A 22,443-nucleotide genomic window follows, 5' to 3' on the forward strand; every position below is an offset into this window, starting at 1 on the left:
TTTATTACATGGGAACCCACAATTTATATGCTTTGCGTATATGCTCTTGTGTACTAGGATAAAATAATACCATCATATGCATAATTTATATGCTTTGCAGATGATGACGCATGATGTATCTGGTGGTTATGTTGTGAATGAAAGGGATATTGCAGCTTATCAGAAAAATGGTTTCATCAAATTGTTGTTTTCATCCAGAAAGCTAATCCCTTTAAGTTTAAGGTTTCTAAGGTTAGTACAATACAAACCATATTGACTATGTGCTCTAGTTTAAAAGTCAACCTTCAAGCTATGTCATTTGACCAATGCAAAAGTATCTAGATTATCATAAAATGTATGTTGTCCGAGTACGGTTTTGACATGATTTACTGTTTTGATGTAGAAACACAAGCAGGACAAAGAATTTGTTTGGGCCTGAGAATTCGCTTATAGGCAGATGAAGATCTTTACTTCCATTTTGTTAAGTTGCTATATTTTCAAGCTGAACAATGAAAACAAAACTGCAAAGTACAGAATGACGCTTAATCTTCACACAGATGGTGATACCGAGTTGATCATGATTTAGCAGACCCTCATATATGGAGCAAATAGACATACTGCAACTGGGCTAAAAAGGGTTCAACCGAAAGATTCCATTACTTTCGTTACTTTTTCAGTTATTGTTATACAGCACATAGGTAATGGACATACATAAACATAAACGTCTCAATGAGCCACACGCTTGGACAAACTTTAATCTTCTGTATTCTTGTATAATACACTAGAAAAGGACAAACTTCAATCTTTAGTCTTACTTTAACTGGTATGAAATTCTCTGTTACAGTTGGGTTTAACCGTTATGACCCGTTACCTAACCCGACCATCTTATCAATTGTTTCTAGTTATAAGGTCTTTTCATCTATATTTATTCCAAATGAGAGTTTTGTATTAGGATAAATGATCTTGTGATACCAAACCAAAATAAAGATCGATAACCAAAATCCAAAAATCAAAAATCAATTACAGAACTCGATTGCATAATCAATTACCTTAAAGCAAAAAATCAATAGAACTATAGTCTATAACTTAAAAAATTTGGTGATGATAACCTTAAAAAACGATTACTTTAAGACTTGATGGGTTAATTTGAATTAAAGAAAAGAGTAAACTGCCATTTTGGTCCCTGTGGTTTGGTCACTTTTGACACTTTAGTCCAAAACTTAAACTTTTTGCATCTGGGTCCCTGTAGTTTCAGTTTTATTGCCATTTTAGTCCAAAAATAAAAAAGGTCATATTTTTCTTATAAAATCCTGCAATTTTGTCATTTTCCTTAGGGGAAATCAGGTCATATTTGTCTTATAAAATATAGTATTTATTTATAAAAAAAATGATCATTTTGCACATGCGAAAAATGACAAAATAGCAGGATTTTATAAGACAAATATGATCTGATTTCATTTTTGGACCAAAATGGCAATAAAACTGAAACCACAGAGACCCAGATGCAAAAAAAATTGAGTTTTGGACTAAAGTGACAAAAATGATCAAACCACAGGGACCAAAATGGCAGTTTACTCTAAAGAAAATTCAAATTTATATAAAGCTATGACTTATATTGAGTAAAAGGAATACAAAAGAAATTTCAAATTCGGCTTATTAGTTTTAAGCCCAATTTGATATCAAGGTAATACAAAGAAAAATGATTAGTTTTCTCTTCATGATGGAAAGTTGGGTCATTAGTTTCAAGCCCAGTTTGATAGGCTCACAATTAATAGAACATAACTGAGCCAAAAAAAAAAAAAAAAACGAAGAAAAAATCAGTTTACAGTTTCCAAACTGTATTTCACAGCTCGTTCAAAATTAATTGATTTAATTAATCGCTGCAAACAAACTTGCAATCGACTCTTCCTGCAATCGTGAGCGTGTAATTGTTTTTAAGTCTGCTATTGTATATGTATTTAACAGTTCTGGTACAGGGTATTTTAGGGTTAACAAATTAACCCAATTGTGTTGAAGGGCTAGTGCTCAAACTCCTAAAGTTTCATTTTTCCTCTTCTTAACAAGAATCTTGAACAATTAGGGTGAGCAATTGAGTTGAATTATAAGGAGTGTGGTTAATGCACACCACCTGTTCGATAAAAGGTCTATGTGAGTTTTTAGCTTATTTTCTATAGCAGATTAACAATGGTGTAACCATAATTGACTTGGGTACTGTAGTTGAGGCTCAAATTATGAAAAACTTAGATATAAGAAATTAAGAATGAAATGGGAATTATTCTTGGAATAAAGTTACACTTCATTAACAAATTCTATCTTTTTATACGTTAATCATAATCTTATATAAGAAATGAAATTCTATCTTTTTATACATTAATCATAATCTTATATAAGAAGTGAGGTCTCTTTCAATTAGCTTCTTAGTATGAAGTGTTGGGTTGTAGGGTGTCCTGGAATTGGGAATGGAAGAAAGATGTGGGGCGGTGGAATGATGCTGAAAAGGCGGATCTTATTAAACCAAAAGGTGATTCTTGGAATCGGGTAAATGATAAAGGAGGGTCGTGGTACAGTAAGGATAACTTGTAAATATAGATGGAATAATTGGGTCCAGCCTAACATTCGTTACTTCGCCTGGAGGACGAATGAAAAATAGCGACCCTTCTCTCTTTACAGGCTAGAGGAATCCCCCTACATTCCCTGTTGTGCAGTAACTGTGGAATTCATAATGAAGATCCGGACCACCTCCTTGTCTCTTGTTCAGTGGCGGACCTAGAAATTATTTGCTGGGGTGTGGATGAGTGGTTCAAGCGTATTTTCAGGGAGTGCGGTTGGGTTTTTTGCCTAAAAAATACACTAACTTTTTTTTTTGTCAAGGGGTGCGTCCGCCCACCCTAGGCTTCATCAAGGTCCGCCCCTGCTCTTGTTTGTACACAAAAGCGGTGTGGTGGTTGATTTGCACATGGTGTAAAATCCCGATGATGGCAAATATATCAGTAGTAAGAGGCATGCTGGAAGCGTTAGAGGGATAGCGAATATCGGGTGCAAGGAAAAAACTCACTCATGTCATTTTCATTGCTTTAAAATGGAAAATTTGGCTAGTGCGAAATGAAAAAAGATTGGAAAATAAAGGTACTTCAATTCACAAATGTGTGGATGATATAAAGGAGCTTTCCTTCATGTGAGTGATAAACAGACCCAAACACAACCTGTGGACGTGGACTGTTGGCGTCTTTGTCCTGTTTTTCCTCAGGGTTCATCACAGAAATCAGACATCTCTCACGGAAAAGCTGTTGGCATATCTTTTAGTAAGGGTTGCATATGAATGAAGTGTTGCAACACAGAATCTAGTCCTTTGAAGGCATCAGGTGTTTCTCAAAGAAACGTTTTTGGCATATCTTTTAGTCAGGGGTCTCCAATCATGGTGTTTTTAGCTATTAGTCATTAAGATTCATATGAATATCCTAATCTCGCGTATTCGGGATTCCACAGCTGCTGCTATAAATTCCAATCATTTTTGTTCTTTTTAAGCAGGAATCTAGAACAAGTAGGGTGAGCAATAGAGTTGAATTGTAAGGAGTGCAATGAATGCACACCACCTGTTTGATAAGATGTTTGTGTGAGTTTTTACCTTGTTTTCTATAGGAAATTCGTAATGGTGTGATCCAAATTGTAAATTGACTTGGGTACTGTAGTTGAAGACTCAAGTTATGAAAATCACAGATGTAAGAAATTAAGAATGAAATGGGAATTATACTTGCAATAAGGTTATACACTTCAATAACAAATTTTATCTTTTTATACATAAATTGAAATTAAGAAATGAGGTCTCTTTTAACTGGCTCTGGTTAATTTACTAGATGAATGAGTATCAGCTAGTTTAATAAACGAAAGAAAAGAAGAGAAAGAATTAAGGAGAGAAAACCTGAGTTAGAAGGAAATGAAAAGAAAAGTTAGGATTTAATGTATTAAAAATCATTTTCTTTAAAATATCTCCAATTTGAAAGGATTTACAATGAATGAAATAAAAATAAGTTTTTCTTTCATTGTTCTCCATTTCCTTCCTTAAAAAAATTATGTAACATGACTTTCTTTTGACATTTTCAAAAACTCGAGAACACAACGTAAGAGTACAATAATTCATGCATGTTTAGCTCTTAACACATCTGTTGAGGATGGTGTTATTTCACTAGCAATGTGATATTTTAACTACAACTAATTTGAAGGCTTTGTCCTTTAAAAGATATAAATTTGGCCACTTTGAACCATATGACGTGTTTATTTATAACTACTTTGTTATATTATGGTTAAAAATACAATACAATACAAATTGGCCTACCCATAAGTAATGTGAAATTGACCCTTTTTCCAAGTTGGCGTCTTAATTTTTTAGTCACCAATGGATATTATAAAAATTATGTACAGTAAAATACAATTTAAATTTTAACCTTATTATTAATAGGATATGATAAAATATTGCCATCTTCATTGTAATAATGCAATCCATCAAATATTATGAAAATATACAAGTGGCATTCTTTTAATGACTACCTACTCTTTTTTTCTAATAGCTACCGGCCAGAACATGCAAAATAATACAAACAAAAAAAAAGGATTTGACATGGCAATTGCAGCAATCACTAAAAACAAGTTGTAGTCGTTATTTAGCTTCATTTTGTATTATGGTAATTATATGGTGGTTTTTGTGAAGTTTAAAGAAAAGCTAATTTTATAAGTGCTTGATCTATATTTTTATATGGTGTTTTACCCGTCCGTTTTAAACCCAGGCAAAAAGATATTATAGTTTCAGCTTTTACCCAAAATCCATTATGATCATGTCTTATTTTCCTATGGGTCCTACACCATATACACCGGGTGATGTTATCATATGGGCGGTGTGTGAGGGTAAAAATGTCTATATGGGCCCTATGACTTTCGTAGTGGTCAATGTCAATTACTTTTATGTCACAGCACCACATCATACAATCTATATGACTCTCTCTCAGTCACTATTGTTTAAGTGAACCACATCACACAGGAAAATGGTTATATTTGTCGTATGATTTTGTCAATGATTACATTAGTCATCTGGTGTCATTTAATACGACCCATACGACCAACTTTCCCTTCTGATACGACCCATACGACCATTTTTACCTTCTCATATGGCTCATATGACATGTTAGCGGTGTCGTGTCGGTGTGTTTAGACCGACCTTTTTTCTTAATCAAGAAAGTCTTAAGTTGTTGTTGTATATAACCAATTTATAAGGATAAATCCAAATATTGCCTTAGCCATTGTCATCAATGTGGATTTTTTTATGACTACCAACTCCTCTTAGCTGCCGGCCCTATATTATTAAAAAGAAAGAAACTTTGACCATAACAATTGCAGAAATTATTGTTTAGTTTTTGGTTGTGTTGGTCATCTTTTGGTAACATTTGAATAAGAAAAGCTTCAAATTTTGAATTCCCTTTTTGCCCTTCTTCCATGGTGGTATATACCGACTGCATTTAAAAATGATTTCCACCCATTTAGTTACAAATAAACTCATTTTGTATTGTCTTTTACCATAAATGGGTCGTTCCTGAAAGTAAAGATAAAAAGGTTAATGGATAAACTAGCATGAAAGCCGTCCAAAGTTCATTTCCAATGCATACAATCCTCTAAATTTAGTGATATCGAAATATTCACATTACTAGTCTAGACCTTTAGAACCACCACAAGTGGCCTAGTGGTGGAGTGACTTGGGTTCTCCAATGGAGACCCAAGTTCAATTCCCATTAGTGCCACTTTGGTGGCCACCGACGCCCGCTTTAAAGCCGGACCGAGGACACTCGAGGTCTCGGGTTCGAAACATGTTTCTTACCCCTCTTTGATGGCTATGGGTATTTGCCGCCAGGGATCCTTGTCGGGTGGTGAAGTGGGAAGGGAGATCCCTTCCGCGATCAGGGGTATCGTGCAACTACCCTTTTTTAGTCTAGACCTTTAGTCTTTTGTATTCCTGATTGACGCATTGTCTAAACCTTAGTCTTTTGTATTCCTGCTTAACGCATTATATTATTAATAAAAGTTTTTTTAAAAATGGACAAAACAGTTTTTTTCGAGTCAATGCAACCTGATCTGCTCTGTTCTAACCATACCAGAACTAGTAGTAAACCTGTCCGGTGGACGGATCTTTTAGCGTCATAATGACAAAAGTTTTTTTGTTTACATTTATATGTTTAATATGAACTCATCACATGAGTTCATATTGACATGTATAATATGCCTAAAAACGAAAAAGCAAGGTCGAAAACAATTTCAATAACTCAGTTTGCATTGAGTCTGTAAGTACTATGGACTTATAAAACATAAAAACATAGATAATCCGTTGAAGTAAAACACCAAGTAACAGTTATGTATGAGAGGCAACCACGTAATGTTGGCTATGTGTAAACATAATTGAATATTTGATTTGTGTTTATTTGCTTTTTTTTCCAGTATAAAACTGTTTTCTTTTTAAGTTTCCAATGCTATTCACATGATGTTTCTCTTTTCTTGCATTCGTTTTTGTTAATTGTGAATCGTTCAACCCAGTTGCGTGAGGTCATGATGACCCATAAAAGTTAATGTTAATGTGCATTTTACTTGCATTCCTTTTTATGATTCTAAATTTTGTATTTAATAATGGTGTAGTTTGTGATTAAACCGAAAAGGTTGACACAACCAAATTAGATATTTTTTAGAATCGACCTGGTTTGGCCTTTACCTATTTTCTCAAAAAACCAGTATCGACCTGTTACCCGTTCGACCTGACCGATCCGTTTTACAAGGTATTAAAAAGCATCATCTAAAGTGGAATTGTGGCCTTTTCATTGTTTGGTGGATTTTGGCCGTTTTTGATTGGTTCTTGTTTTTTTATTAAAAAACACCACTAACCACGCCGCTCACACTCCTTTTTGCACCACGCCACTTTTTTTACTTGTACTAACTGACCTGGCAGCCACATATCGAATAACACCACTGTTCCATGCCTCTTCACTCTCTATATTCTAAAGAGTGCCTCAACATGTGACATGTTACTCCAATCAACCCCGGTCAATGGTCAAACTAAGGAATTCTTTTAAGACCAATCCACGTCAGTCTTGGGAGTGGCATATGTCGCCCAGGGTAAGAACTCGGTATGAGGAAGTCACCGTGGAGCTAGCTTGGTCGGGTCCGGAGTGAGATCACTCCGGCGGTTGGGAGGACCGTGCACTACCCCCCCCCCCCCCCCACGTCATCATCCATAGGAAAACCAAATTTGTTTGCTTATTCAATTATGCACCCCTTGGATTCGCTAAAAGCAAGTTATTATTTTAAGCAAACCCTTAAATAGTATGACGTTTATGTCCTGTTTTTTAATCACTAAAGTTCCCAATGGATTTCATAAAAGTATATATTTCTGTACCATGTAAACATTTTATTAGGATCTAACCACTTTTCTATTAAAAACAAGTTTTAAACATAGATACATACTAATATTCATGCATGCATCTATGTGGTAAAACTGTCGGGTCAGTTAAAAGTTAGGGGTCAAATTTGTTTCTGGTTAAAACGGGCTGTTTTATAAAGTGTTAATTTGGTTCGGATTAAAGCTAGATGGATTATGAACAAAATGGGCTCGCCTTTGTTGTCAAAACACTAAAGCGAATCTTATTAGGAAGATTTTAACATTTTTCATAATAAAAAAAAAAACAAATGTGGTTGAATCCATAAATATTTGATTGTTTTATCTGGGAACACATGTGATCCATCAAATATTGAGTAAATAAATACACAAGTGGTTATTTTTAATCACTACCTACTCCCTCTCGAGTAAATAAACAATTGTTTTTTTAATGACTACCTACTCCCTTTCTAATGGCTGCCAGCCAGAAGATGCACAATAAGATTAAAAAAAATTGCAGAATTCACTATAAACAACAGTTTCAATCGTTGTTTGATCTGTGCACTCATCAATTCATTCAGATCCGTATCACACACACACACACAGAGCTCCCAGTTTAAGTAATCACTATAAACCATGGCTGAAACTCTTGCAAATGAACTCCTCAAAGTCCTTGTTAAGAAGATGACCGATGAAGCCTTCAAGCGAGTTGCTCGTGCTCATGGCATTTACAACGAGCTCAAGGAGTTGAAGCAGACACTCTCCAGGATCCAAGATCTACTTCAAGATGCCTCTCAGAAGGAGGTTACCCATAAATCTGTCAAAGAATGGCTGAATGCTCTCCAACATTTGGCTTACGATATCGACGACGTACTCGACGACGTGGCGACTGAAGCTATGCGTCGTGAGCTCACCCTGCAGCAGGAACCTGCAGCATCCACCAGCATGGTAAGAAAGCTCATCCCATCTTGCTGCACAAATTTCTCACTAACTCATAGGCTGTCTCCCAAGTTAGATAGTATTAACAGAGAGTTAGAAAATCTAGAAAAACGAAAAACGGATCTAGGTTTGCTTAAGATTGATGAAAAGCCAAAACACACCAGTAGAAGAAACGAAACCTCTTTGCCAGATGGGTCTAGTGTTATTGGAAGAGAAGTTGAGAAAGAGAGATTGCTGAAGAAGTTGTTAGGGGATGATGGGTCAACTAAGGAAAATTTTAGCATTGTACCCATAGTTGGTATGGGTGGGGTAGGAAAAACCACTCTGGCTAGAATTTTGTATAACCATACTAAGGTGCAGAGTCACTTTGAACTCCACGTATGGATTTGTGTTTCTGATGATTTTGATGTCTTTAAGATAAGCAAAACCATGTTTCAAGATGTTTCTAATGAGAACAAGAATTTTGAAAATTTAAATCAGCTTCATATGGCTCTTACAAATCAGCTTAAAAACAAACGATTTCTACTAGTACTCGATGATGTGTGGCATGAAAACGAAAACGATTGGGAAAACCTAGTGCGCCCATTTCATTCATGTGCCCCTGGAAGTAGGATAATCATGACAACTCGTAAGGAGGAACTGCTCAAAAACCTACATTTTGGTCATCTAGACTCCCTTAAGAGTTTGTCACATGAAGATGCTCTATCTTTATTTGCTCTACATGCTTTAGGCGTAGAGAACTTCAATTCACACACAACACTTAAACCATATGGTGAAGGCATTGTGAAAAAGTGTGCTGGTTTGCCTTTGGCTTTGAAGGCAATTGGAAGGCTATTGGGGACGAGAACAAATGTAGAAGACTGGGAAGACGTGTTGAACAGTGAGATATGGAATTTAGAAAATAGTGATAAGATTGTTCCAGCTCTTAGGCTTAGCTACCACGATCTTTCTGCAGATTTGAAGCAGCTGTTTGCATACTGCTCCTTGTTCCCAAAGGACTATTTGTTTGACAAGGAAGAGTTGGTATTATTGTGGATGGCAGAAGGGTTTTTGAGCCCATCAAATGCAACCAAGTCACCGGAACGCTTGGGCCATGACTATTTTGAAATATTGTTATCAAGGTCATTTTTCCAACATGCACCTAATGATGAATCACTGTTTATCATGCATGATCATGCTTGTTGCCGGAGAACTTTTTTTAAGGTTTGACAACCATATGAAGATAGGTACCGAACATTTGGCAAAGTATCGCCATATGTCATTTTCTCGCGAGAGGTATGTAGGTTACCATAAGTTTGAGGCATTCAAAGGAGCCAAAAGCTTGAGAACACTTTTAGCGGTATCTATTGATGTGGATCATGGTTGGATCTACTTTTTCTTATCTAATAAGATTCTGGTTGACTTACTTCCTAGCTTAACATTATTAAGGGTTCTTTCTTTGAGTCATTTTCAAATAACTGAGGTACCAGAGTTCATCGGTAGTTTGAAGCACTTACGGTATCTTAATTTAGCTAAAACTAAGATAAAAGAGTTACCGGAGAATGTTAGCAATCTTTATAATTTACAGACATTGATTGTTTTTGGTTGTGAAAAGTTGACCAAGTTGCCTGAAAGCTTCTCGAAGCTTAAAAAGTTGCGACATTTTGATATAAGGGATACTCCGCTTTTGGAGAAGCTGCCATTCGGGATTGGTGAGTTGGAAAGCCTACAGACTCTCACCAAGATCATCATTGAAAGAGATGATGGCTTTGCAATAAATGAGCTCAAGGGATTAACAAATCTCCGTGGAGAAGTTTCCATTGAGGGATTGCACAAAGTGCAAAGCGCAAAGCATGCACGGGAGGCGAACTTATCTCTAAAAAAGATTACTGGATTAGAGCTGCAATGGGTTGATGTGTTTGATGGCTCACGAACGGATACACTTGAAGAGGAAGTTCTCAATGAGCTGAAACCTAATAGTGATACGTTGAAAACGCTTTCAGTCGTGTCATACGGGGGAACACAAATTTCAAATTGGGTTGGTGATCGCTCTTTCCATGAGTTGGTTAATGTGTCAATACGTGGTTGTAAAAAATGCACATCTCTACCCCCATTTGGGTTGCTCCCTTCACTTAAGAGGTTGCAGATTCAAGGCATGGATGAGGTTAAAATCATAGGTTTGGAGTTAACCGGAAATGATGTTAACGCCTTCCGTTCACTTGAAGTTCTAAGATTTGAAGATATGTCTGGATGGCAGGGGTGGTCAACTATAAATGAGGGTTCAGCAACAGTGTTTCCATGCCTTAAAGAGCTTTATGTAAGGAATTGTCCACAATTGATTAATGTCTCACTTCAAGCACTGCCTTCACTCAAGGTTCTTAAAATTGACAGATGTGGTGATGGTGTGTTGAGAAGTCTGGTTCAGGTAGCTTCTTCAGTCACTAAATTGAAAATAAGTTATGTATCAGGGCTTACAAATGAGGTGTGGAGAGGAGTTATAAGGTATCTTAAGGAAGTTGAAGAATTAAGTATCAGGGGATGTAATGAAATAAAATACTTGTGGGAATCAGAAACAGAGGCAAGTAAGCTTCTTGTGAGATTAAAGGAATTGAGATTAGAGTATTGTTCAGGTTTGGTAAGTTTAGAAGAGGAAGAGGAGGATGACAATTTTGGGAGCAGCACCCTGTTATCTCTTAGAACTTTGTCTGTAAGTTCTTGTAGTAGCATAAAGCGTTTATGCTGTCCAAATAGCATTGAGAGTTTGAGTATTCTTCGTTGTTCAGATATTAAAGATGTCTACCACCCAAAAGAAGGAGGGAATAAGCTCAAATCACTTCGTATAAGCAATTGTGATAAACTTGAGGGAAAATTCAACAACACAAGCATGCCAATGCTTGAAACCCTAAATATTTATAAATGGGAAAATCTAAGATCAATCAGTGAATTGAGTAACTCCACTCACCTCACCAGCCTGGATATAGAAGGATGCCCACATATCGTGTCCCTTCCAGAGCTTCAGCTATCAAACCTCACCCGTTTGTCAATTTCTGAATGTGACAGTCTGGAGTCATTACCTGAGCTATTGAATCTCACCAGTTTGTCAGTTAGTGATTGTGACAGTCTGGAGTCATTACCTGAGCTATTGAATCTCACCTTTTTGTCAATTCTATATTATATTGTTCCCGTTGTTTGTAACTGCTATTTGGGCTAATTACAGCCGTAGAAAGTCATCAACTTTTAATCTCAGCCGTTTAAAGTCACTAAATTCCTTCTAGAAGCAGCAGTTCATGGCAGTTCCACGCTCTCTCTCCCACGATTATTCAGTTACCAGCAGTTTCCTAAGATGAGCCAATAAAAATACAGAATAAGAAACTGAAAAAAAAAATACGGTTTAAGTTCCTATATTTCAGCAAGTTAGTGGAGTAGTGGAGGGTGTAACTACCCAGTATGATGATTATATAATACGTACCCCACACTTCTATATTCCTTGCTCACATATCATTTCCATTCGGACAACAAAGATTTGCAGCCATGAATGACCACACCCTAATGGATAACTACTACCTATTTCGAAGCAGCCAACTACGCAATGAAGGTAATACTAAACCAAATACAATATTGTACATATGTTAACTGCAGATTTTTTAGGTTCCTGTATAACTAGGGTAGGGTTATGTTCCTATGAGAATTATTGTCTGATAAACATGAAGTTGTATGGAGCAAGAATACCAGACTGAAAAGGTACATACCAATTATCTTCTTGCTTCGTGTTGATTTACAACCCATGTCTTTAATAAGTATTTTACTTCATGTACTCACCAATTATGATTGAACAGCAACAAACTGATGGAACAAATGACCTACAAGTGAAGGTAAGTATTAGTTTTGTTTCGTTAACATTAGTATTGTAAAGTCTGATATATGCTGACAGTGTTAAAATAATCATCCACATTCAATTCAATCCAAATCCACAGTCAATTTTAATAAGATTGAATCTGCAATTAACAAATAGCAGTAATTCTCAATCATTTTCTTTCTTCGTGTAGGCAACAGTTCAAATAGCAGTAATTCTCTAATCAATTTCTTGCTTCGTGTAGTCACCAGTTATAAAGGTAAACTTTTTAAGTTTTTTTTTTTTTTTACAGTTTATGCTTCCTATAATAAACACGTTAAACAGTTAAATTCTTAGGTCACGAATTCGAATTTCAAGCCAGAAAAGCCAACCACTGATAAACAGATCCTACACCTAATGACACCAAGGTATAGTTAAATTACTTGTATCTAAAGTTGTTTTGGTTTTTATTATTTCTTAACTAATCGTTTTTTTTTTTCAAACTGTAGGGAAATAGTGATAATGTGCAAATCATTGACACAGTTGCTATTTCAGTCCATACAAATTTCAAATGCATCATGAGTTTAGTGTGAGGTAAAATATTTTTGTGACTTATGCACATGTTTTTGGTAATTAACCAGTTTTAGGATCGAGTTTTTGAAAGAGAAAACAAAATATTGAGGTTATTGATATCTTTAGATCTAAATAAGAGGATTAAAAAGATTATTACAATGATAGAAAGGGAATTTAAAGGCCCTAAATTAAAGGCTGATATGATTTTAAAAGATTCTAATCATAGCTGTTAATAGCGAATAGCGACAAAGGACCTATATGCTACATAGTGAATATCAACAAATAGCGACCACTATTTTATAAATAGCGATACACTAGAAAAAGAATTTTGAAAATTTTTATATGTATATTATATCAAAATACCATGGTATATATGCTTTTTACATGTATATTTAACAAAAACCTATAAATGCAGCTATTTTATAGCTATATCTAATTGCTATTTACATCAAAAAAAAAAAGTAACTGTCGCTATTCACGCTATAGGTTGCTATGACCCAAATTGATGACACTTGGTCGCCTCGCTACATAGCGTGCTATAGCGGTCGCTATAGCTGCTATTGACAACTATGATTCTAATCCCTTTTAAGTAAGCATGTTTTTGTAAACATTCTGCCTATTATTTAGGAAACCATGGAGTGGGGTAGGATAAATCCCTTTTATTTGAATCATGTCCCATATCCCCAGTTATATCTAAAAAAAACTAGACAGATTATCAATACACTTAAAAATAAAAAATGCATGTGTTTACCTATATGTCAGAAACCTTTAAAGATTGTATTTTTAACATGATAAAGCTAGAAGTGGTAGTTTTGAGCCATTCAGGCATTCACTGCTGATTTGGGTTTTATTTTGACTCTTATTAATTCAAAAGGGGAAAATCAAAGAAATAAGTTAACATGAAAATGGGTCGAAAGGGTCGAAAGGTGTCCAATTTGTGCTTTTAATGCATAGAAACTTTTGATTAAATTAATGCATAATTAATCAAATATTAAGTTTTTGTAATCATGTTCGACAACAATGCTGGTAAATTTAAATATATTGAGAAAATGGTACTTCAGCTCAACTCAACATAACTAATTTTGACACATACAAAAGCCTACCTCTTTAACTCTTTACTCAATCTGCTGACCCTCCTAATCAGGTTTAAGCAATGATGTCAAAATGAAGTATGCAACTGTTTGATGTTTCTATGTTATGCGTAGAAATTTCGTTTTATGTGTTTTTGCAACTGTTTTTTTTTTCTTTTTCTTCATATCACCACACGCTAATTAATTTTTTTTGGGTTCATCTGTGCAGGCTGATGGCTGGATTGTGACGCCAATCAGTCTATTGCAAAATCCTAATGAAGTTCGACCAACAAGGTTTTGGGGTGTGTACACGAACCTCAAGATTTTCAACATGACTGATTACAAAAAAGGTAATACTATCTTTTTACAATAAGCTGAATAATTAATCCTTAATGGGTTGAAGAAAAAGATTTTCTTAAAACTATTATCACACATAACACCTGATGTGATTGGACTAACAGAAATAGATTTCAGCATGAATAAGACACTAGAGATATCAAATATATGGAAGCAATCCAAAGGTGTTCTAAATTTCTCATAAGACAAACCAAATTAGATAACCAAAGATTGTAAGCAACTTGCATTAAAAACTGTAGCAATTAGATGTAAAATTAATGGGTACCTCATAAATTACATTATCACACAACGAAGATTGGTCCCCTGTTGTTCGACCAGATCCAGAAACGATATCCCTGCAATTACCCGAGTAAAGTTTATGAAAATAAACAGCTAACAACAATGATATAAGGCAATCAGATGGAAAATCAATGGATACCTTTACCGAGGGCCAAAATGAAGTGAGTTTCGATGATGTTAGGGTAAATCTGGATACATTAAGACGCGCAGAGAGTGACGATTTGAGTGTTTATCAAGCCACGCACCGATTGACACCGCAAACCCTAACAACATCGGAAATAACCCTACAGTTGTTTGGGAAGAAATGTCTGAGAGAGAGAGAGAGAGTGTGGGAGAGAAGAAGAAGAACATGCAGCGCCGATCAAACACGGAACAACCACCATCGTCGGAGTAGATCTTTGATGATCTTGGGTTTTCGCCGGAGTTTACACGGCGACAGAAAAGTGTATGAAACCCTAGGTTAGAGCGACGAGAGAGAAAAATAAGTTGGTAACAACTGCACTTTAAAATGGGTTGTCATTCAATTGTGTATGGATGACCCGACTTACCAAGATTCGTGTGTTTATTTACTCCTATTCGACCCATGAGCAACCCATGGTCTATGTAACTACCAACACGCTCCAAGTTTTAAATTGGAGTAAATTACTTTTTAGCCCATGTGTTTTAGTGGTTTTAACCACTTGAGTCTAAAATTAAAAGATTTAACGTCCTGAGTCCATAACCGTTTATTTTATAATGTTTTGAGTCCAATTTTGTTTATTTTATATCGTTTTGAGTTCAATTTTGTTAAAAAAATTGGACTCAAAAGGTTAAAAAGTCAACTCAAAAGGACTCAAATGGTTATAAAAAACGTCTAGAGACTCAGGACGTTAAACATTTTGATTTTGACCTCAAATAGTTAAAACCATACGGGCCTAATTCCACACAATTTAGCTCTTATTTAAACAAATAATATTTTTTAGAATGCAAAAAAATAAATTAAATTACTTAGCGTTAGAGTTAAATTTATATTTTATTTTATATTATCATGTACTACGTATTCATTATGAACGTTTTATTGTTTGCATTATCATGTGCTATATATTTGTTGGTGCACTTGTGTCTGTACTTTGTCTGTATTCGGTCATGATGTAAACGATGTCCTGTTCTTGTGTTGTAAGTTGACCAAGTCAACCATCCTCCGGTTTGACTTGGACAACAATTGGTAAAAGTTGAAAGATGTACTGTCTCGAAGGATAAGAGATCGAAGGATGATGTGGATCCTTCGATCTCATCGAAAGATATGCTTCGAATGATTAGACCTCGAAAGATGATCTTTCGAGGTCCCTGCTGATCTTTCGAGTGACTTGTCTTCGATAGATGATCCTTCGGACCATCTATCGGATCCTTCGGACTGCACATCATGAGCTGGGTATAAATACCCATGCATTGTGTTGAGTTCAGTAGGACAGATAGATAGAACACACACCTCCGAGAGATAGCTTTGAGAGCATTCTGTCCAAAACTCACACACACTTAGAGAGTTTATAGAACATTTCTGTAAACATTGAGCTTGTAACCGAACCCTCATTGCATTAATACAAGTTGTGTTAATCGGTGAACTTGTGTGTTTGTTTCTCTACTTGCTACTAACTCGGTTTGCTTGCTAGCTTGGATTCCGCACTCGCTAGTAGGTTTGTATAACAAGGTTTAGGTTAGTAATCCTCCGCGAAAAGGGACCTACAAGTGGTATCAGAGCCTCGCTCTTTACCTTGTTTAAAACTGGGTTTTTACAAGTTTTGGTGTGTTGAAACACTTGGTTTTGCACCTGTTTTTACTTAGTTTCTTGCATTTTCTTTGAGTAAAAACGTGTCTAAACTAACCGGGAGTGTTTAAAGTGAGGTTGGGTAACTTGAAAACTTGTTTTTGAGTAACTTTGTGTTTTCCGGCGAAAGCTCCGGTTAAACTTCCGGTGACTGGTTCTAGGATAAGGTTATCCATTTTTGGCATAGTTTATTTCAAATCTTGGTTGGTAAGATAGTTGTCAGCCTGCCATACCCTTTTGCCGAAAGTTGACTTACCAACCTGTCACCTTTTCACCAACCTTTCACATCAGATCAGTTTGTGTCAGAACCTCTCGAAAGATATCTTTCGACATCGAAAGACTATCCTTCGACATCTGTCGATCAAGGAAGGCTCGAAAGATCACCATCCTTCGACCCATCCTTCGAAGTCCGAAACATATCCTTCGATTAAGGAATCTTCTCGAAAGATAAGTGTCCGAAAGATAGGGATTTATCTCGAAAGATAAGGATCTTTCAAGTGTGAATCTTTCGAGATTTTGAATCTTTCGAAGCCAGTGCTCGAAAGTCAACAGTGATCCTTCGAACACTGTTGATCATTCGAACAAGTGTGATCTTTCGAAAGTGAGCTATACGAAAGATAAGGATATTTAACTCGAAAGATAAGGATCTTTCAAAGGAGAATCCTTCGAGTTCTTGAATCTTTCGACATCATTGTTCGAGATTCAACAGTAATCTTTCGAGTACTGTTGATCCTTCGAACAAGTGTTGATCTTTCGTTTGTGGACAGTTTATTGTTAACAAGTTTCTGTGATTTCAGATCTTTCGAACAGGATCGTTCGGCTGTGTGATCTCTCGGGTTATTCACTTAGCATTTATTTTGCTTATCAATCATGAATCCGAGTTGGTGGAATCCTGCTCCAGATAGTGGTAAATATACAAGTTCAGGAGTTACTCCTTCATGGTGGGGTACACCGGCTCCTGATAGTGGAAAATACACGTGTACAAGTCTATCACCATCATGGGCCGAATCTCCAGTATCTACATCTTCACAAGTAAATGCTTTACCATCAAATCAATGGGCATTAGTAACGGGTCAAACTCCGAGTGTACAAAGTATCTTATTAAGCGAAAGCGAAACAGGAAGTTTGAATCGACCCCCAAAACTGATGAGTTTGAATGAATATCCAGGATGGGCTGAGAGGTTTAAAACATATGTTCTTGGTCAAAATACGGAACTGTGGATACGTTTCACCACAGATTTCGATCAAGCCATAGAGGTTGCTGCTTCAGAGACTGCGTCATTTGCTGATCTTCCCGAAGATAAAAAGAAAACGTATGATCTGGAAAAGAAAGCATACGCCATTCTCACCCAGGCTTTGAGCAAGGATATTTATCACCAGTTTGTCAGCTTCAAGACAACTAAGAAGTTGTGGGACGGGTTGAAAACAAGAGGAGTAGGGAATGAAGCAACACGTCAGTTGCGTCATGATCTGCTCAAGAAAGAATTTGACAGCTTCGCTTGCATGGATAAGGAGTCTCTGGGAGACATGACAAGTCGTTTCTATCACCTGCTTACTGAGTTGAACAATTTTGGAGTTACAAGAACTCAAGCAGAGGTAGTGAAGAAGTTTGCTGATGCCTTACCTCCTCAATGGAGTAGTTTCTTGGAAATCCTTAAGTATAACGGAGCGTTGAGGACTACAAGTTTTAACGACTTCGTGCAGCTTTTGGAAAACAAGGATCAGGAGGAAACATTGAAGGCGAAGAGAGTTCCATTGCCACAGAATCCAGAAATGTATTATGGAACTTCCAGCTCTTCGTCTGCAAGAACTGGTTCACATGCTCCAATTCAAACGGCGTTTGTCACAAGCACAGATTGTTTTGGCAATCCAATACAAGTTCCTGTTAAGCCGCCTCCCACCACAGACATATTTGGAAATCCAATCCAACCACCTCCTCCTCCGCCTCCTGCTCAACAACAACGTGCATGTTATGGAGGAACATCATCTGCTGATCAACAATCAAAGCCAAATACAGTACAGCTCATTACTTCAAGCTTCTCAAAAGTAGTGTAGAAGTAGCCAAGGAACACATGGAGCTACTTAACACTATAGTGAGCGCGTACTGTGGGTTAATTGAAGGTCAGATTGGCAACATTAATCTGACACAAGAAGATTACAGGCAGATTGATAAAGAAGAGATGGACTTGATGGATATCAAGTGGGCCTTTGCTAGTGCTGTGAGAAGAGCAAAGGATTGGATGGAAAGTACTGGCAGAACCAGCTTGGAAAGTAAGCGAGACACCAAGTATGGGTTCGATAAGCAAGCTGTAAAGTGCTTCAACTGTGGTGAACGGGGTCACTTTAAACGGGAATGTGCAAAGCCAGCACAGCATGGAAACCAGAACCCCTTCAGAAACCAGAGCAACCAGCAGAACCAGAACAGAAATAATGAACGTACATTAGTGCCTGTCAACAATCAAGCCAACCGGGCACTTGTAGTTCAGATGGATGAAGGTTGCGACTGGTCAATCCAGTTTGGTGGTGATGCTCCTAATGGTACAGCTTGCTTTGCTCAAGTTGTGAAGGATGTAGTTAACACCAGTGGTGGAGAATCTTCCACCAGTACTGGTGAATCTTCTGAAGATGAAGACTCTTCTGGGTATAGCAGGAGTGTTGATGAAGATTCATCTAGGTCAGGCGATGAGAATGTGAGTGAGACATCTGGTGTCTCGGCTGATGCTGATATTGATGAACGTTTGGATGAAGCTGCAACACTAAGTGTTGGAAGATCTATTCTGGTGGACCAAGCTGCTTGTACTTCGTCTTCTCTCCATTCAGCCTTTATGGCTAATGTCGACAGTTCTTCAAGTCAGGTATGTGTCGATGAACCCATTGCTGTAAACTGTGATAACTGTGATAGCTTGCAGGCTAAATGTGTTAAGTTAGAGGCAAACATGTCTGAGTTGCAAGCCAAACATGATGCTTTACAAGCTAGTTTGTTTGACTTGCAAGACAAACATGGTTCCTTGAATGATGAGTGGTGTGCATTGCAAAGCAAACACGAGGCTTTGCAAGAAAAATATGATGTGACATTCATCCACAATCAGAAGTTGACTGTGGATCTTTCAAAATGCACAGAAGCCAATATGTTTTATGAAAACCATGAAAAGGAATTTAAGTCAATGATTGAGACATTAAAGAAAGATAAAACTGAATTGACTAAAATGGTTTCCAGAAAACAAACGGACATTAATTTGTACATCTCACGTCTTGAGGCAATGAAAAAAGAAATGGTCTGTGTAAAAACGGAAAGTGAGGCAATCCAACTCAAGCTAGACAGCTATTTGAGCTCTAGCTACGTGTTGGATCACATCATTGACGTTCAGAAAGAAAAGAAGGATGTCACATGCATAGGATACAAAAAATGTCCACCACCAGTCAGACACAATTATGATGCCATGCCTGATGAGGAGGATAGAGTGTTCTTCGAACCATCTGTTCCTCTTGATGTGAAGGAGTTTGCAGCAGGACTCGGATACCAGAAAGAAGTATCCTCAGATTCAAATGTGTCAGCAGATACATCTGTAACTGCTGAACAGAAACAGGATCCTCCAGTTGAGGTTGAGGATGCTGATTCTTCAGATGATGAATCTGATGATGCTGCTCCAGCAAAGTCTGATGCGGTAGTAAAAAATGAGGACATACCTCTTGAGAATCACATTCTATGTGATCCCCCTGCCACAACCGCTAAGACTGTTGCAACTGAGTCCTCGTCTGAGAAGGAGTCGGAGAGTGTGACCTTGCTGTACACTTTGGTTGGTGATGATAAAATTTACTCAGACAAAGATTTTCCTATTAAGAACGTTAATCAATCCTTAATCGATAAAGTCTTTGAAAATTCGACAAGTAAGTTTTTGGGGAAGAAAGGACCACATGTTACAGTTACACAGTGTCCTCCAATCCCAAAGGCTGAAGTTCGAAAACAATTTGGTAACAAGAAATTACCAGCAATGCCAAAACAGCAAAATCACACCAAGCCCAAAGGAAAGGCACCGGCTCAAGTCCAGAAGAAGCCGAATCAAAAGAAGAAGAAAACTGTTAACTTTGTGAAATCGACGGGAACGGACAAAATTGAAACGTTTGAAAATAAATCTAACTTAGATTTTGTCAAGAAAGCTACTGTTTTGAAAAGAAATGAACAAAACAGTTCACAGCCTAGTACCTCGGGTTCACAAAGTTCAACATCATCGGCTAAGAGAACACATGATTCTTCGAGGTATGTTGAACGAAGATCATGCTTTGAGTGTGGAACCATTGGGCATATAATTCGAAATTGCCCTTATCTTCATAAGCAAAAAGGAAAGGTTGATGATCCCCGTGGCAAGACTGACCGTAAGCCATCTGTTTCCACAAAACAAGATCCCCAACTTGTAAGAGAAAGGGAGAAGAAGCAGAAACGCCAACAGGTCAAAAGGATTGAAAAAGCAATTAAAACCGATGTGGTTCAAAAACAATCTGTTTCTGTAAAATCAACAAATTCAAAAACTTCAAACTGTAATGAAGTTAAAATTTTAAAGAATGACACTGATAAAACAAAACAGACATGGAAACCTAAATCGGTTACTGAATCAGGGGGACCATCACAATTTACAAACCATCAAAGACAAGAAGTTATTGTCATTGATGAAAATGGAAGACCCAAGACCACAATGGCTTGGGTCCCCCTCTCCAACTAATCTCTGAGTGAGTGTGCAGGAAGTTCCAGGAGGAACTATTGATAGTCTTAGGATTGTTGATAGTGGAATGTCCTTGCACAAGATAGGCGACAGAAGAAATTGTTGCCTTTGATGGAGAGAGAGAAAAGAAAAGGAAAATGTGGCTGAATGAAGTTACAAAATTCGACCAAATGAAGAACGTGCCGAAAATTTGGTCATTCTGGTTTTTGATCGGGTCCTCAGGAACGAATGAAGTGAAATGTGTGCCGATGCCTTGGCGTGGATTGAACATCCGCACACCATTTCTGAAAGAGAAAGTCAAAGACCTTCGCTGGTACAATGTGGAAGACCAGCCGGACCCGGAGGTTTATGATTTTATTGCTGTCAAGAGACTTTTCAGTAGTTGCAAATTCGACTTTGAAGTTCACACCGGGTGGATATCCAGTTGGGAGAGTGCTTAGATTCCTTGCAATGCACGGAACAGTTGCAGGATACGCCTCTAAATTCTTAATCTCTCCTATACTTGTCGATATTTGAGCTACTTTGTGAATTATTATTATCTCGAACAGCACTCTTTGACCTGACACGTTGATCTCGGATATCACCTCACACGTGATTGTTTCAATGTGAAACTCATCAATGTTGTCATGGTCCGCACCGCTTACCGACATGCCAACTCATTTTTCCAAAATTTGTTAAATCTTTTCTGATAAAACTTAATTTTGGTAAAAGGCATTAAGGTCAAACAAGAGTAAAACCAACATCGGAAAATCATTTTTGTAAATATCTTTGTGTGTTTTTTAAATTTATCTTAGTTTGTTGATTTTAGGGGGAGTAAATCCAAAAATCTGAAAATCCAAAAACATCGAAAAATTTCAAAAACACAAAAACAATAGAAAAACAAAAATGAGTTTCCTGGCGAGCAAAAGAGAAAATGATAGTACATCAGTGGTCTATCCAAGCCTCTTTAAACCTTAAATGAAAAACGATAAGCAGCTCTATATAAGATGTATCGGTAGGCTCACAATCATTTTAAAGTGTGCAGGGTGATATAAATCTTAATCGACTGAAGACCAGGTGGGAACCATTCATTGGCATATGGTCTTAGTACCGAAATTTCGTTTGATAGATTGCCGAGGTTCTGAGATATTCGGTCTTTATGCTGCTTATCATCTGGGTATCATGGTTGTATCTTTTACCGAAAAATAACGGGGACGCAAGTCTAGATCTTCCATGATACTATACATACGTGTACATATTGCATACTGCATTCGACCTCAATAAGTGATAAACAATCACATGTCCAATTCAAATAAGTGATAATATATCACATTTATCCGGGTGTCAAGTTCGTCTCTCTGCTGTACGGAAGTACTGACCTGTTCACGGACTTGCACCTGTGCCCTCATGCATATGAAAATCAAGTTCCTCATTAATAAGTGATTATATCACATAGGGCTTGTTTTCAAATCAAAATAAGTGAGTATCTCACAATTTATACGGTCAAACAGATGATAATCGGTATACTC

The 22,443-nt window shown here is 37.0% G+C and overlaps 2 protein-coding genes and 2 long non-coding RNA genes across 4 annotated transcripts; 3 read left to right on the forward strand and 1 right to left on the reverse strand.

Annotated features, from left to right (window-relative positions):
• The first annotated feature begins 107 nt into the window (after window positions 1-107).
• LOC118485557 lies at window positions 108-810 on the forward strand. The gene is made up of 2 exons (XR_004876637.1): window positions 108-231; window positions 383-810. It is a non-coding gene; the product is annotated as an uncharacterized LOC118485557 (long non-coding RNA).
• Window positions 811-7,897: 7,087 nt separating this feature from the next.
• Window positions 7,898-9,532, forward strand: LOC110900675 (putative disease resistance RPP13-like protein 1). Its single transcript, XM_035982480.1, has one exon. It carries the CDS (start codon window positions 8,021-8,023, stop codon window positions 9,530-9,532), a length of 1,512 nt encoding a protein of 503 aa, XP_035838373.1. The 5' UTR covers window positions 7,898-8,020.
• A 7-nt stretch (window positions 9,533-9,539) lies between these two features.
• Window positions 9,540-11,513, forward strand: LOC110913234 (putative disease resistance RPP13-like protein 1). The gene has a single exon (XM_022158080.2). The coding sequence runs from the start codon at window positions 9,540-9,542 to the stop codon at window positions 11,511-11,513; it is 1,974 nt and encodes a 657-aa protein (XP_022013772.2).
• Window positions 11,514-11,911: 398 nt separating this feature from the next.
• LOC110897665 lies at window positions 11,912-14,903 on the reverse strand. Its single transcript, XR_002568856.2, has 3 exons — window positions 14,553-14,903; window positions 14,400-14,469; window positions 11,912-12,162 (listed from the first exon to the last, which is right to left on the reverse strand). It is a non-coding gene; the product is annotated as an uncharacterized LOC110897665 (long non-coding RNA).
• Window positions 14,904-22,443: the final 7,540 nt, after the last annotated feature.

Source organism: Helianthus annuus, chromosome 13 (assembly GCF_002127325.2).
Source record: "Helianthus annuus cultivar XRQ/B chromosome 13, HanXRQr2.0-SUNRISE, whole genome shotgun sequence".
NCBI lineage: Eukaryota > Viridiplantae > Streptophyta > Magnoliopsida > Asterales > Asteraceae > Helianthus > Helianthus annuus.

Excerpts from the sequence above, each read along its gene's own strand:
- LOC110913234 (XM_022158080.2), top strand. The coding sequence starts at position 9,540 with ATGAAGATAGGTACCGAACATTTGGCAAAGTATCGCCATATGTCATTT.
- LOC110900675 (XM_035982480.1), top strand. The coding sequence starts at position 8,021 with ATGGCTGAAACTCTTGCAAATGAACTCCTCAAAGTCCTTGTTAAGAAG.